The sequence below is a fragment of the Felis catus genome, chromosome D1 (assembly GCF_018350175.1).
Source record: "Felis catus isolate Fca126 chromosome D1, F.catus_Fca126_mat1.0, whole genome shotgun sequence".
Classification (NCBI taxonomy): domain Eukaryota; kingdom Metazoa; phylum Chordata; class Mammalia; order Carnivora; family Felidae; genus Felis; species Felis catus.
In genome coordinates this window covers 63,717,415-63,733,255 of record NC_058377.1, presented here as the reverse complement: position 1 = coordinate 63,733,255, position 15,841 = coordinate 63,717,415, and the positions used below count along the sequence as shown (strand labels likewise).

Here is a 15,841-nt window from a genome sequence, read left to right as displayed (position 1 = left end):
AGCCTCTCAGAGGCAATGATCTTTATATTGATACACATCTATGAGAATGAAGACACTCCAAAGTGGTTCAACATTTTTAACAGCTTTCTCTGTGAACTGTTTCTAAGCTGATCCAGAACAAAGGATCATACAAGTATCCTTGTATATCTAGGATGTTTTCAAGTTTGTCAACTGCATCTTGCTCAAGCTTATTCTCTGTGGTTATAGCTTGCTTGCCTCATTACAGCTTTTTGCTATTATATTATATATTATAATATAAATTACATTTATATATTATATACATTTGTATAAATTTATATATATACATTATATATACATTTTATATATACATTATATATATTTTATACAATTTATACATACATTTATATACATTTATATACATATATATGTGTATACACACACACACACACACACACACACACACACACATATGAGGATCTTCATTTACACTGCATTACTGGTTCACTAATACATTTTCACCCAGACATAGTACCTTTTGGTACTTGTCAGCTTCATCCCATGCTAACATCTTCTACAGCCATCCACAAACCTTGGAATACTATCTGATGTCATTATGCTAGACTCTACAATTTCTTGTCAGAAAATATGAATGATTTTTTTAACCTTAAAGTTATGATATGGAAATTTTGTTTTTATTTTGCTGTATGGTCCCAAAATACTGCTATCATCAATTCAAATACACGTGGGGGAGCTACTGGCCTAGACAATAATTTGTGGGATCTCATATTCAGCAAACACCTTCCATATATCACACACTCTTTCCCTCCAAGGACAATTGCTGTGTTGAGGGAATTAGAATTAAAAGGCAACGTTCCTTCATCAATATACCACACCAATATATCACAATATACCCCATATGACACCAATATACCACAGCTGTTGCCTCTTCAAACATGCTTTCCCCATTTCTGCAGGCTTGATGGTGCCAGTACCCATTAAGTTCTCATTTTGGGGAAGTAGTAAAGAAAGGCTGATATATGAGAAGCAATTCCAGAAGATATAGATTGTTCTGTTGGATTAAATGGTCCTTAAGCTTTTTTTTTTTTCTTTTTAAACAACTGCTGTAACCTCTTTATAGCAGAAGCACCACTGGTGACACTTGTAGTCACTCACTGATGTTCAGCATGCACACTGCCCCTCCTTTGGAAGAACATCTGTCCTCAGCTGAAGGTTTAACTTCGGGTATTAAGTGGAATTGACCCAACACGCCATTGGCATGTAGAAACACTACCAATTCTCATCCCTGATTGCAGGGCCTGTGAGTCATGACAATATAGCTGGAGACTACATTCTGCCTGTTCATAGTTCTGCCTATTTCTCCTCCATGATTGTCTATTTCTCCAGGCAGAAGTCCCATGACACAAACATACTCCATTACTTTGTACTTCATTTGCCAGACTTACAGATATCCCCTGACTTGTCCCACCTTATCCTCCATGCAGCTGTTTCTAGGGATTCTTGTCATACAGAGAAGAGTGCTGCCCACCATAGACAAATCCTCCTTTCACACAGTGGGAAGAATATGGGAAATTTTATCTTTCACCAGGAGAAATTTCAACTTGGAGTTCTGCTCTCGCTTCGTGACTATGAACAAAGCAATTATGGGTGAAGTGTGGCATGAGCCAGAGAAAATAAGTCCCTGATGAAAATCAAGCTTGCCACATTGAGATCTGGCTGCTCCAGCTTCAATGTCCAAGGCCTATCCTGAGAATCCAATGCTATTCATTCTGTGCCATGATGTCCTTGCTGAATTGAATGACCTGTGTGCAGAATGATTCTGCATGGGAGAACAGATGTGTGCAATAATAGATTCACTATGCATGTGTGAGGTACATTTTCAAATTATGTGTAACTAGCATGGTCTTATACAAGGAAACCAAAACTGGTCTTGCACTATAGATGCTTTGAGAAGCTATGTTATAAATAATAGCATTTTCCTTTTTTAAAATTAAAATATAGATAACACACAATATTATATTAATTTCAGGTTCACAGCATAGTGATTTAATATTTATATATATTACATAATGCTCACCACAGTAAATGGAGATATCATCTGTCACCTGACAAAGTTATTACAATATTGTTGACTATATTCCCTATGCTGTACTTTACATCTCATGATTTATTTATTTTATAATCGAATGTATCTCTTAATCCCTTTGATATATTTCACCCATCCCCTTGCCTCCCTCCCATCTGGCAATCACCAGTTTGTTCTCTGTATTTATGAGTCTGTTTATGTCTTATTTTGTTTACTTGTTTTGTTTCTTTTTTGTTTGTTTCTTAAATTCCACATATATGTGAAATCATATGGTATTTGTCTGTCTCTAACTTATTTTACTTAGCATAATATCCTCTAACTCCAAGATACACATATCACCTCTTCTTTATCCATTCATCTATTGATGGACACTTAGGTTGCTTCCATACCTTGGCTACTGTAAATAATACTGCAATGATCATAGGGGTGCATGTATCTTTTCAAATTAATGTTTTCATTTTCTTCAGTTAACTGTGGGACCCAAGGAATTTAACAAAAATCCCCTACCCCTGGACAAAGAGAGCAAGACTAACTCCATTTTATGCTACACCCACCATCTCATGTATAACCTCCACATGACCTACTTATTGCTTAAGACACTCCCCCACCCTAGTCAAGCTGCTGAGCACACCCTTAATGGAAACCGGCTCATATAGGAATGCGGAACCCCTAACCGCCAGAGAATGTAAACCCGCCTTTTGCCCGCCAAACTTTTGCACCAATTCTTAAATCCAGCCTTTTGCCCGCCAAACTTGCACGCCAATTCTGACCAGAGTGATAGGCTAGTTCAAACAGTTACTATAGGGTAAATTGTAATTCAATTGGCCACCTGCGTGTGGACTGACATGACTATGCAACTTTCTGCGTGTGTTACAATCTCATTAGCCACTGGCCCCTATAAAACTGCTATGCCTCTTAACCTAGGGGTCCAAGTCCCTGCTCCGCTGTGTCGGGTATACTTGGGCCCAAGCTCGAGCTTGCAAATAAACCCTCGTGCGTTTGCATCAGTATCGGCTCCTTGGTGGTCTCTCAGATTCAAAATCGGGGGCATTACATTAACTACCCAGAACTGGAATTGAATAGCATCCACTTCTACATATAATGCTGCCTCATGGCCATTCAGAAGCTCACTTCACCACTTCCTCTTTACCGGCCACTAAGTAAAAAAGAAGTTATATCACAGAATTAGAATGATCATTGAAAAAGTGCCCATGGATCACTGAGTTACATAAAAACTACACATCTGACCTCATTAGGGAAGTGGTGGAGGCAAGAAGGTAAGAAAACACAGATACTGATATATATTTTAAAATGAAAACATCAGCCTCTGACTGAATAGCAGACTACCAATGACTATGCAGGGGCAGCTAGGCAACTAATAATATGTGAGAAACTAAAACACCATATATATATATATATGTGTGTATATACATATATATATGTGTATATACATATATATATGTGTGTATATATATATATATATATATATATATATATACACATACATACTGAAGTCACCATATTCTGGGTACTACCTTCGTCTTCTAGAGCAAATAGTTTTTCAGTTTTTAAAAGAAATTAAATTTCTTTCATTTATGTCACAGGTTTATGACTGTTCCTTTTGTATTAAATCAACCCAATGAGCATTGATTTCAATAGCACAGTTTGAGTTCATTTATTCAATGAACATCTAATCATTTATTGACTTAATATTTATTGAGAACTCTTCTATGTGCTGAACATACAGGAATAAATGAAGTTCAAAATTCCTATACTCATAGAACTTACATTTTAGCAGAAGATGATAAAATAAACAAGTAAAACACATATGTCTGATGGTAATAAGTTATTATGAGGAAATAAAAGCAAGGAAGGGTTGGTTGCAATTTTGAGCAGGTGCTCAGGAAAGATCTTTCTGGGAAGATGACATTTCAGTTAAAGTACACCTTACATATTAGAGAAATTAACATTTGTGCTGTGACCAGGATGTTTAGAAGAAAGAACCAAGACATTATTTGGGGGAAGAGGGTCCAGGCAGAGAGAACAGAGTCTGAACAGTTTGGATGCGAATAAGTTTTTTTTGAGATCAGAGGAGAGGAAAGTCAGAGAGAGTGATTGGAGGCTGGTAAGTGCCAGGGAGAGTGGCAAGGAATGAGTTCACAGAAACAGGCAAGGACCAGATTGGTAGGGCTGTTTTATTAGTTTCCCAGGGCTGCCAAAACAAATTATCACAATGTTAGTAGTTTAAAACAACAGAAATTCATAGTTCTTGAGGCCAGAAGTCTGAAATCAAGGTATCTGTAGACTCTGCTCCCTCAGAAGCCTCTGTTTTTGGTGCTGAGGTGTCCCTTAGTTTGTGGCAGCATAACTCCAATCTCTGCCTCTGTCCTCATAGGGCCTTCTTTCCTCTGTCTCTGTGTCTACCCCTTTTCTTAAAAGGATATCTGTCACTGGGCTTAGGGTTTACCCCAATCCAGGAGGATTTCGTCTTGAAATTTCCCTTAATTACATTGGCAAAGATCTTTATTCCAAAGGTCATTTTATGAGGTTCCAAGTGGGGATATATATATGGAGATATCCACCCACCTCCCCTCCAGCAACTTTCAGTCTGTTCTCTGTATTTTGAGAGTCTCATGGTTTGCCTCCCTCTCTGTTTGTATCTTATTTTTCTTTCCCTCCCCCTATGTTCATGTTACACTATTAAAAGGTCACTCCGAGTGTTGTATGGAGCGTGGATTGTAAGTGGACAAGCATGGAAACAAGAAAAGCAATCAGTAAGAGTGAGTTCTATTGCAGTAGCCCATGGTAGAGATGCTGGTCTTAACTAGGGTTGTAGCAATGGAGAGCCAGAGGAGATAAGAAATGTGGTCAGATTAGATGTACAAGATGAAAAAAAGAGTAATGAAATATCCCTAAGTCTTTGACCTGAGCAATGTTGTGGACGATGAGGAAGACTCCAGAAGGGAGGAGTTTGGTGAGGAAATCAAGAATTCTCTTTTGGACTTGTTTATATGGCCCTTGTTATATGCTGACTTTGTTCTCACACCACTCTTCTGTATTTGAATAGTTACAATAAAGCCTTCATTTAAACAGTCACACATCCTAAACTGCATCCAAAGCTGTTTAGGGTTGTGTTCCCCCCCACCCCATTAGCATCAGACTTCAAGCATTTGGGGTACAGTGGCAGCCACGAGTTCTGAAAACCCCTGGCAGTAGTTAGTTTAGTGGGTATCATCCAGATCATGCAGAATATACTTCTGTAAGCTGTCTTTTATGTTAGCATCATTATTGAAACCTCTATTTTTGAAATGCTGACAAAATTCAGAGACACCAGTTGTCCTTAGATTGGTTTGAGAAACACTACAGTAGTATATGATTATCAGATAAGGTTCAAGTATTTCACTTTGTGATTACAATGAAAAATGCCCAAGGGGAATCTCTTATTGTAGAAAGGTTTTAAAAAGTTAATAGCACGAATTGCTCAAGGGAATGCCCTGTTTACAATAGCTCTTAGGACCTCAGACTTAAAGACTTCCTGCCATGAAAATCCTCCAGTCTGGTTCTTTGGTGAACTTGGGGAATTTTATAAAATGGTGCTTCTTGCCTTGGGGTAGAATAGGACTCATAGCCCAGATGATGTCCTAACCTTCAGAATATTAGGTAAATGGCAGTGGGAGGAATTGCCTGTTAGGATATGCATTAGCAGACTGCCACAACCATATCTCCCTTCATTCATTAACTTGTTTCTTCATCACTGACCCCAGTGTCCTGTTTGGCTCATGCCAGTCCTCCATGGGAGAGTGGGTAAGGTGATTAGGGAGATTTAATCCTTTTAGAGAGTCTGAAATCTTGATTCTGTTCATCGGGGTGGGCTCTGCCTTTCACTCCCCTCTCTTTTTCATCTGGCTTCTACAGAAAATACGTACTCTTCTTTTTTTACTGATTTTGAATGATAGCCTCCCAAATCCTGTTCTGCAACTCCTCTGGAGAGGACTAAGCTACTGACCAGGGATATTAGTGACTACAGGGGCTGTGAACACCCATTGCCTCTTATTTGGCACCAAAAGCTAATCTGCCAGAATCTCCTCCGCCCCTTGCTGTCTCAATGTTCCCTTTTCAGGGCTTCCCTCCTTGTTCTGTTTAGCCACTGGGTTTAGACAGTGAGAGTAGGCAGGGCCAGGACAGAACCTGAACCACCTGTCCTAGGGGACACAGGCAGCATCTTCTTGTCCTCAGACATCCCCGGATGGCCACATAAGACTGTGTGAGTATGCTAATTTGTATGTGCAGATATACACAAATCCTATGTGACAGTCTTGTCCCCTGTCACACTGAACTCACCCTTCTTCATTTGGATGTGGGTGACAGCCAGTTTATTCATTCTCTTTAACCTAGTGATCAATCCTGGGATCTTCTAAACCAAGATCTTCCCAATCCCAGGTCAGAGTTCAACATTTCAACAGTCAACATAAGACCACTCTTCTCATTTACATTTCTCTTGAGAGAGTGAGTGTGTTGGTGTGCTAATGTGTTGGTGTGGAGTGTCAGCATGAGTCTACTTGTCCATTCATTTTAAACCCCTATCATGTCTCAGGTGATACTGATATTCAGATAATAAAGATTAAGTGACATCAGTTTTACTATCTTGAAGAAAAACTCAGTCCAGGGAGACAAATATATAATCACATACTTAAAAGACAATGTAACAGCTTCATGAAAGAAAGTACATACAAATATTTCTCTGGACATTGTGAATATAATGGTCAAGTCTACATTGTACACTGAGTAAAGAATTGTAAGAAAGTCATTACGCTAAAGCTTACTTCAATTAACAGGTAGTTAAAATCAGAGGGATCAGAATGGTCCTGTGAAGGAATCTTCACTGTAGGGGAACTATAGATTATTTCATTTTCTTTTGTATTCTGTTCTTTTCTTTTTTTCTTTCTTTCCTTCTTTCTTTTTTTTTTCTTTTTTTTTTTTTTTTTTTTTTTTTTTTGCTGAAACCTAGGACAAAAGGTTAGGGAAAAGGTGTCTGTTGGCAGAAGACAGACTACTCAGAATTTGAAAAGAATTAGAAGAATGGTATGAAGTTGAGATGAGGATTCACAATTTTAATGGTAGTATCATTTGCAGTGTGTGTGTGTGCGCGCGTGTGTGTGATTTGTTCTCCCACATGGGATGTAGACAACCAGAAGAAGAAATCAGAAGTTAACAACTTGAGAATGGGGTTTAGAGTACATGACTAAGATATAGTAGAACACAAGAAGAAAAGCAGTGAGATAGTCTTACACTAAAAGAAAGGAGAGGTTTTAAGAAATATTTACAGTTAAGTTATGCAAAATGCCATAATTGACAAGGATATGCGTTGGGAGAAAAGGTCATTGCACGGATAAAAGAGTGTCCTTGGTTTCATTGCAGTCATGGCAATAAAAATGATACTGAAAAGATTTGAAGAGTCAATGGTGATAAAAAGTAGAAGTAGTAGTGTTTAGCATGTATTTGATAATTCAGTAACAAAAATATAAGCAAAAGTGAGATAATAAGGAATACAAGGCATAGTATGATCAAGGGAGATTGTGCTGCTTTTCTCTTTTTTTTTCCCAAGGAAAAATCACTTTTTGAAATTGTGGTAAAAAAAATAACCACTCAGCCACTTTTATTATAACCATTCAGCCACTGAATTTACCACTCAGCCACTTTTATGTATAGTTCAGCATATATGCATTAACTATATTTACCTTGTTGTTAACATCATTAAATTAAACCAATGTTTATCTTTGCCTTTCATTCCATACACTTTAGAAGGCTCTCCTATCACATTTGGCCTCAACATTGAAATTTGGAGCAACACAGTTTCAGTCCCAAAGGATGAACAAAGAGCAAAAGAATGCAAAGGTATTTTCATGCTAATAAAATATATTAATATTAATATCAATTAATATTAATATATAATACTGTATAATATTTTATATATAATAGTAATATATTAATATTCCAGTTAGCTGGAACTTTGTTGTTTCAACCTCCATCCTGTCACGGCAGATGTAATCTGTTGTCCTCTTCATTTTTATTTGTTTGTTTGGTCTGTCACCATATTTGTTACATTATTATTATTAACTTGTATATATCATAGTAATAGCCACAGAAAATAAATGGAAACAAGGGGACCACTGTGTTTATGTGACCACAGTGAGAGTTACAAGGAAAACAAAAACTGCCTGAGAAGATTATTGTAAATATTTCTTTATTCAGAGGTTTTCCTATAAAAAAAATTCTCAGTATATTTAGATGTACCTAATTTGTCTTCCTGTTTCTTTTTTTTTTTTTAATGACCCATGGCTGTCTACCATAGGCCCTCCAAAGCCCAAAGTAGAACTTGTTTGGAAGTTTTCCAAAATGTGCAAATTTATATAAATATATAAAACTACCTGGTCACAACTAAGGAAAAAAAAAAGAATCCAAAGGGTAAAAACAGTGAGAATAAGCATCCTCCTCAAACACTGCAGCCATGTGTTCCTATGCTTTCTCCTTAACAGCTGTTTTCCTAACATGCAGGGATCTAGGGATCTAGGCCATGATCCCTTTAGTACAATGGGATATTACATAATATTATGAGCTAGCCTTGTTTACTGTCCGAAATTCTTTAAATGGCTTATATTTTATTTACTCCTTACATAAAAACTATATGTTTTATTTGTATCACCAGCTCACAGATGAGAAAAACTAGACACAGAAAAGCTAAGTAATTCTCTATTGGTCACCCATCAACTACAAAAGCTGCATTCAAACCCTCCAGTTTAGTGGTAGAACCTGCATTCCCAATCAGTGAACTGTGCTGTTTCCTTACAACTGACAAGTCCCGAGCAGTGGACTCTCACAGCAGGAGAAATGCCCATGGAAATACATACATACTGCAAATACACATGTACATACAAATATACATACACCTTCACACTCCTTTTAAAAGATTAAAATGATACATCACAGGGGTGGCTGGGTGGCTCAGTTGGTTAAGCATCTGACTTCGGCTCAGGTCATAATTCCGCAGTTTGTGAGCCTGAGCTCCGCATTGGGCTCTGTGCTGACAGCTTAGAGCCTGGTGCCTGCTTCTGATTCTGTGTCTCCCTCTCTCTCTGCCCCTCCCCTGTTCATGCTCTGTCTCTCAATAATAAATAAACGTGTAAAAAAATGATACATCACATATAAAGTCAAATAGCTTTCCTTACATTTAATAACTTATCATAATCATCTTGTTATATCACTAAACTTGTATGTTATACCTTCTTAAATTTTACCTCTAAGCAAAATACGGTATCTTGTCTTGTTTTAATGTGCATGTTTTTGTTTCGTGTTTATTGTTCACTTTTACTTACTTCTGTGAATGGGATATTTAAAACCTTCATCCATTTTTCTAGTGGATTATATATCTTTTATTATTGATTTTAAGAAGTCTTTCTATATTAGGAATAATAGAAAAATTTTAAGTTTTTGAAAATACTTAGATTTATTTATTTTATTTTGTTTATAGTGGTCTACTAAATAGAAATCTGATATTTTTAAATCATCAGATTTTATTTTAAAATATATTTAGTTTAGTTTTAAAATTATTTTTATGCTTATTTATTTTTGAGAGAGAGAGAGAGAAAGAGAGACAGAGTGCGAGCAGTGGCGGGGGGTGGGTAAGAGAGAGGGAGACACATAATCTGAAGCAGGCTCCAGGCTCTGAGATGTCATCACAGGGCCTTATGAGGGGCTTGGACTCACAGTGAGATCATGACCTGAGCTGAAGTCGGACACTTAACTGACTGAGCCACCCAGTCACCCCTAAAATTTTTTATTTAAGTTCTAGTTAGTTAACAGACAGTGCAATATTGGCTTCAGGAGCAGAATTCAGTGATTCATCACTTACATACAACACCCAGTGCTTATCACAAATGCCCTCCTTAGTACCTGTCATCCATTTAACCGATCCCCCCCCCCCCCCGCCTCACTCCATCAACCCTCAGTTTGTTCTCTAGCGTTAAGAGTCTCTTATGGTTTAAATTGTCAGTGTTGTTAGTATTTTCCTTTATTATTTCTTTTTTTTCTTTCTTTCTCTCTCATTCTCTCTCTCTCTTTTGGTGCATGTTTAGGAAAGCCTTTATGACCCAAAGATTAGATGGATGGATAGACACATGATAGAGAGATGGACAGACTACCAATTTTCATTAAAAAGAAAAAACTTAGATGTTTTTAAAAATTAGATCATTAACATTCGGAATTAATTATTGCTTATACTTACATTATATGTATATATAAACATGTATCCATGATGTTCTAAAAAGCATAAGTAATTGTCCCATGGCCTTTGTTAAGTAAATACACTTATTTAAGATGCCACCTTTACCATATATTAAATTTTCATACATATTAGGATATTTATTTATTTATTAATAAATATTTATTTATTTCAGTTTTATATTTATTAGTTAAGTGTTTTATGCTTGCTCAGTATACACTATATTAATAAGGGAGGTAAAATTTACTATATATTTTATATCTGGTAGAATGTGTTCCCTATATCCCCTAATTTTTCTTTTCCACACTTCATTTTCTTTCATAGAATTAGTCATCTATTTAAAATGCAGAATAAGATTAGTAAATTCCCTTACAAAAAGTCTTCTGTGAACTTGGTTGGAATTTCAGTGCATTTATGAATTAATTTGGGCAAAATGAATACCTTGATAAGACTATGCTGTTTTGTTTACAAAATTAGTATGTCCATTTATTCAGATATCGTGTTTCATGATTTTCTTCAAATAGATCATGAATACTTCTTAGGTGTACACTTTGCTAAGTTTAAGCCACTGTGGAGGAAGTTTTTTTTGCTAAGATTTCTACTTGTTTATTTTGGTATATAACACAAGACTGTTCAGTTGTACAAGACTGACCTTGTACAAGATCACATTTCTTACTGGTTATCATAAACTCAAATTGCACCTTTTGATTTTAATTTTTTTTTTATTTTAGAGGTTATTTGTTTATTTTCAGAGAGAGAAAGAGAGAGAGGGTGGCAAAAGCAGAGGAGGGGCAGAGAGAGAGGGAAAGAGAGAATCCCAAGCAGGCTCCGTGCTGTCAGGGCAGAGCCCATTGCAGGGTTCCATCACACAAACCATGAGATCATGACCTGAGTTGAAATCAAGAGCCAGACACTTAACCGACTGGGCCACCCAGGCGCTCCTCCCTTTGATTTTTTAAAGGTATACAATCAAGTTATTTACAAATAACTTGTATCACTTTTCTGAAGACGTGTTCCTTTAATTCTTTCCATTTTCCTTTGGGCAAGATCCCCCAAAATTATTTAAAAATATCTGTTCATATATGTCTGACTGTTATTTTTGTGCCTACAGATAGCTCTGCCATAGTGGATTAGCTCTTAAACTCATAAAACGAAGGTCTATGGATCTGTCTTTTAGGAGTGGATGTGGGAAATAGGCAGAAACAACTGGGTGAAAGTTTAACCTTCTTTACAATGAATTTTTGAGTAAGAAAGAAAAAGAATTGCAGATTACAGAAAGAGTGAGAAAGCGTAAAATTTTTTCTAAGTCTTTGTTTCATCATCTATATACTGGGGATGATAATAACCTCCTTAGATGAACAGAAGATTTAAAATAAGTGTAAAGAAACAATGATGGCATCAGGACAGGGCCCAACACATTATAATTAGTATTGTTATTGCCCAAGGACCTTATGTAAAGAGAGATTATGTGTGGAGAACAGATTAAGACATATTTAAAGGACTCTACTAAGTGCAACAACCACTGAGGCAGTTATTTCTACCGATGTTCCTGGGTACCCTCTTCACACTGAAAACAAATGAGGGAAGATTTATTTAAGGGCCAGGATCACAGACTACGACATCTTCTTTTAACTTCCCATTCGTTGCTCAGAGTGCTTCTTTAGGATTGTTTTGCAAAAATAATGAAAAAAAATCAGCCTTCACAAATGTTATCACACAGTTTTCAGCATAACAATCGAACTGGTTTAAAGCAGCATCAATTTGTTTGCCCTCCAAACCTAAATCAAAGGAAGGATGCACTGTGAACAGCACTATAGTCTTGTCAGGACCATAAGTAGTCCTGCTAAGGTTTGGTCATGTAGCATATTCAGGATGATTTCTGACCCTCTGGTGCAACTAAAAGACTCAAGGGGATAGAAAATCAGAAATGACTTTCATCTGTCAAAACTACTGAGCAAAAAGAGAGCTCGGTCTTCTGACATATGGAATCTGCCAAGAGATAGAAATTAATAGCTCAGTTCTAATGCTGATTAATAAAATACCTAAGTTACCCAGACACATTTTTTCAATAACTGATCAATATGTGTTTCTTTTCTTGGTGCTGACCTATAAACAGTAATAAATTCTCATGGGAGAAGAAAACCAAACCTACGTGACTGAATTTGTTTTCCTGGGCCTTTCACAGGATCCACACACACAACTCCTGCTCTTCTTCCTTTTTCTGATCATCTACCTGCTGACTGTACTGGGAAATCTGCTTATCATTGTGCTCATCCACACAGACTCCAGACTCCACACACCCATGTACTTTTTCCTTAGAAACTTGTCCTTTGCTGATCTCTGTTTCTCTACCACCACAGTGCCCCAGGTGCTAGTCCACTTCCTGGCAAAGAGGAAAACCATTTCCTTTGCTGGATGCTCAACTCAAATATTTGTTTTACTTCTGGTTGGGTGTACAGAGTGTGCACTGCTGGCGGTGATGTCCTATGACCGGTATGTGGCTGTATGTAAGCCCCTGCACTACTCTTCTATCATGACGCATTGGTTATGTGTCCAGCTGGCCTTAGGGTCCTGGGTCAGTGGAGCGTTAGTATCTCTAGTGGATACCACATTCACACTGTGTCTGCCCTACCAAGGGAACAATATCATTAACCACTTTTTTTGTGAACCTCCTGCCCTCCTGAAGCTGGCTTCCACAAATACCTATAGCACAGAAATGGCCATCTTTGCAATGGGCGTGGTCATCCTCCTAGCTCCTGTCTGCCTGATCCTTGTCTCCTACTGGAATATTATCTCTGCTGTGATCCAAATGCAGTCTGGGGAGGGGAGATTCAAGGCTTTCTCTACCTGTGGCTCCCATCTCATTGTTGTTGTCCTCTTCTATGGCTCAGCAATATTTGCCTATATGAGGCCAAACTCCAAGATAATGAATGAAAGGGATAAAATGATCTCTGTGTTCTACTCAGCAGTGACACCCATGTTGAACCCGATCATTTATAGTCTGAGAAACAAGGATGTCAAAGGGGCTCTCAGGAGAGTGACTGCAAAATAATCTTTTTCAAGGTTAGGATCTTTAATCATGATGAGAATTTTAAAGATGTAGAGAGAAGTGATTTTCTTATAAACTTTTCCCATTTTCATCCCATTCCTCCACTTCTTTTCCTTCTCCTATTTTCCTATATCTATTCTAAGAAAATTTAGTTAATTGCCTATTCAAAGCAAGGCATATTGATAGACAAAGGAAAGAAATATAGAAGGGGGTTTGGGTGGGAGGATGGGTTAAATAGTGATGGGGATTAAGGAGTGCACTTGTAATGAGCCCTAGGTGTTATAAGTTTTGAATTGCCAAATTGTACACTTGAAATTAATATTACCACTATATGTTAACTAACTGGAATTTAAGTAAAATCTTTTTTATAATGTTTATTTGTTTATTTTTGAGAGACAGAGAGAGAGAGAGAGAGAGAGAGAGAGAGCATGTGCACAGAGTGGGGGAGGGGCAGAGAGAGAGAGACACAGAATCCAAAGCAGGCTCCAGGCTCTGAGCTGTCAGCACAGAGCCTGATGCGTGGCTTGAATTCATGAACCACGAGATCATGACCTGGGCCAAAGTCAGATGCTCAACCGACTGAGCCACCTAGGCGCCCCTGGAATTTCAGTAAAATTTTTTTAGAAAGAAATAAAAGGCATCCAAATCAGCAAGGAAGAAGTCAAACTTTCACTATTTACAGATGACATGATACTTTGTACAGAAAAACCCAAAGACTCTACCAAAAATTTGCTAGAACAGATACATGATTCAGTAAAGTTGCAGAATACAAAATCAATGTACAGAAATCTGTTGCATTTCTATACACCAATAATGAAGAAGCAAAAAGAGAAATCAAGGAATCAATCCCATTTACAAATGCACCAAAACCCATAACATACCTAGGAATAAACATAACCAAACAGGTAAAAGATCTGTACTCTGAAAACAATAGAACAGTCATGAAAGAAATTGCAGATGACACAAAGAAATGGGAAAACATTTCATGCTTGTGGATTGGAAGAACAAATATTGTTAAAATGCCTATACCACCAGAAGCAATCTACACATTTAATGACATCCCTATCAAAATACCAACAGCATTTTTCACAGAGTTAGAACAAACAATCCTAAAATTGGTATGGAACCACAAAAGACCTGGAAGAGCCAAGCAACCTTAAAAAAGAAAAGGAAGGCTGGAGGCATCACAATTCTGGACTTCAAGTTATACTATAAAGGTGTAGTGATCAGGGCACCAGTGTGGCTCAGTTGGCTGAGTATGATTTTTGCTCAGGTCATGATCTCATCATGGAGCCTGCTTCACATGTTAGGTTTCCCTTTCTGTCCCTTGAGCCCGCCCCCCCACCAAATAAATAAATAAACATTAAAAGAAAAACAACAAAACAAATACCCCAAAAGTATAGTGATCAAGACAGGATGGAACTGGCACAAAAACAGATATATAGACCAATAGAACAGAATAGAAAACCCAGAAATTAACCCACAACTATATGGTCAATTAATCTTTGACAAAGAGGGAAAGAATATCCAATAGAAAAAAAAGGTTCTTCAACAAATGATGTTGGGAAAACTGGACAGAAACATGCAAAAGAATGAAACTGGACCACTGTCCTACACCATACACAAAAATAAATTCAAAATGAATTAAAGACCTAAATGTGAGACAGGGAACCATCAAAATCCTAGAACAGAAAACAGGCAGCAAGCTCTTTGACATCGCTGTAGCAACTTCTTAGTGGAAATGTCTCCTGAGGATGGGAAACAAAAGCAAAAATAAACTATTGGGACTTCATCAAAATAAAAAGCTTTTGTACAGCGAAGGAAGCAATCCACAATACTAAAAGACAACCTACTAAATGGGAGAAGATTTTTGCAAAGGACATATCTGACAAAGGGCTAGTATCCCAAATCTATAAAGAACTTCTCAGAGTCAACACCCAAAAAGCAAATGAGTCAGTGAAGAAATAGGCAGAAGACATGAATAGACATTTTTCCAAAGAAGACATACAAGGTTTTTCTTTTTCTTTAAAGTTTATTTATTTTGAGAAAGACAGAGACAGTGTAAGTGGGGGAAGGGAAGAGAGAGAGGGAGAGAGAGAGAGAGAGAGAGAGAGAGAGAGAATCCCAAGCAGGGTCTACACTGCCAGCACGGAGCCTGATGTAGGGTTCGAACCCACAAAGCCGTGAGATCATGACCTAAGATGAAACCAAGAGTGAGACACTTAACTGACTGAGCCACCCAGGTGCCCCCAAAGAAGACATACAGATGGCTAACAGGCACATGAAAAGATGCTCAACATCACTCATCATCAGGAAAATACAAATCAAAACCCCAATGAGATACCAATGTCCATCAACATATGAATGTATAAGAAAGATGTGGTAAATATACATATATACACACAATGGAATATTACTTGGCAATCAGAAGGGGTTCTTTATGATGGAA

At 37.4% G+C, this 15,841-nt stretch overlaps 1 protein-coding gene across 1 annotated transcript; it reads left to right on the top strand.

Annotated features, from left to right (window-relative positions):
- The first annotated feature begins 12,471 nt into the window (after positions 1-12,471).
- Positions 12,472-13,395, top strand: LOC101095045 (olfactory receptor 2D3-like). Its single transcript, XM_023239003.2, has one exon. The coding sequence runs from the start codon at positions 12,472-12,474 to the stop codon at positions 13,393-13,395; it is 924 nt and encodes a 307-aa protein (XP_023094771.1).
- Positions 13,396-15,841: the final 2,446 nt, after the last annotated feature.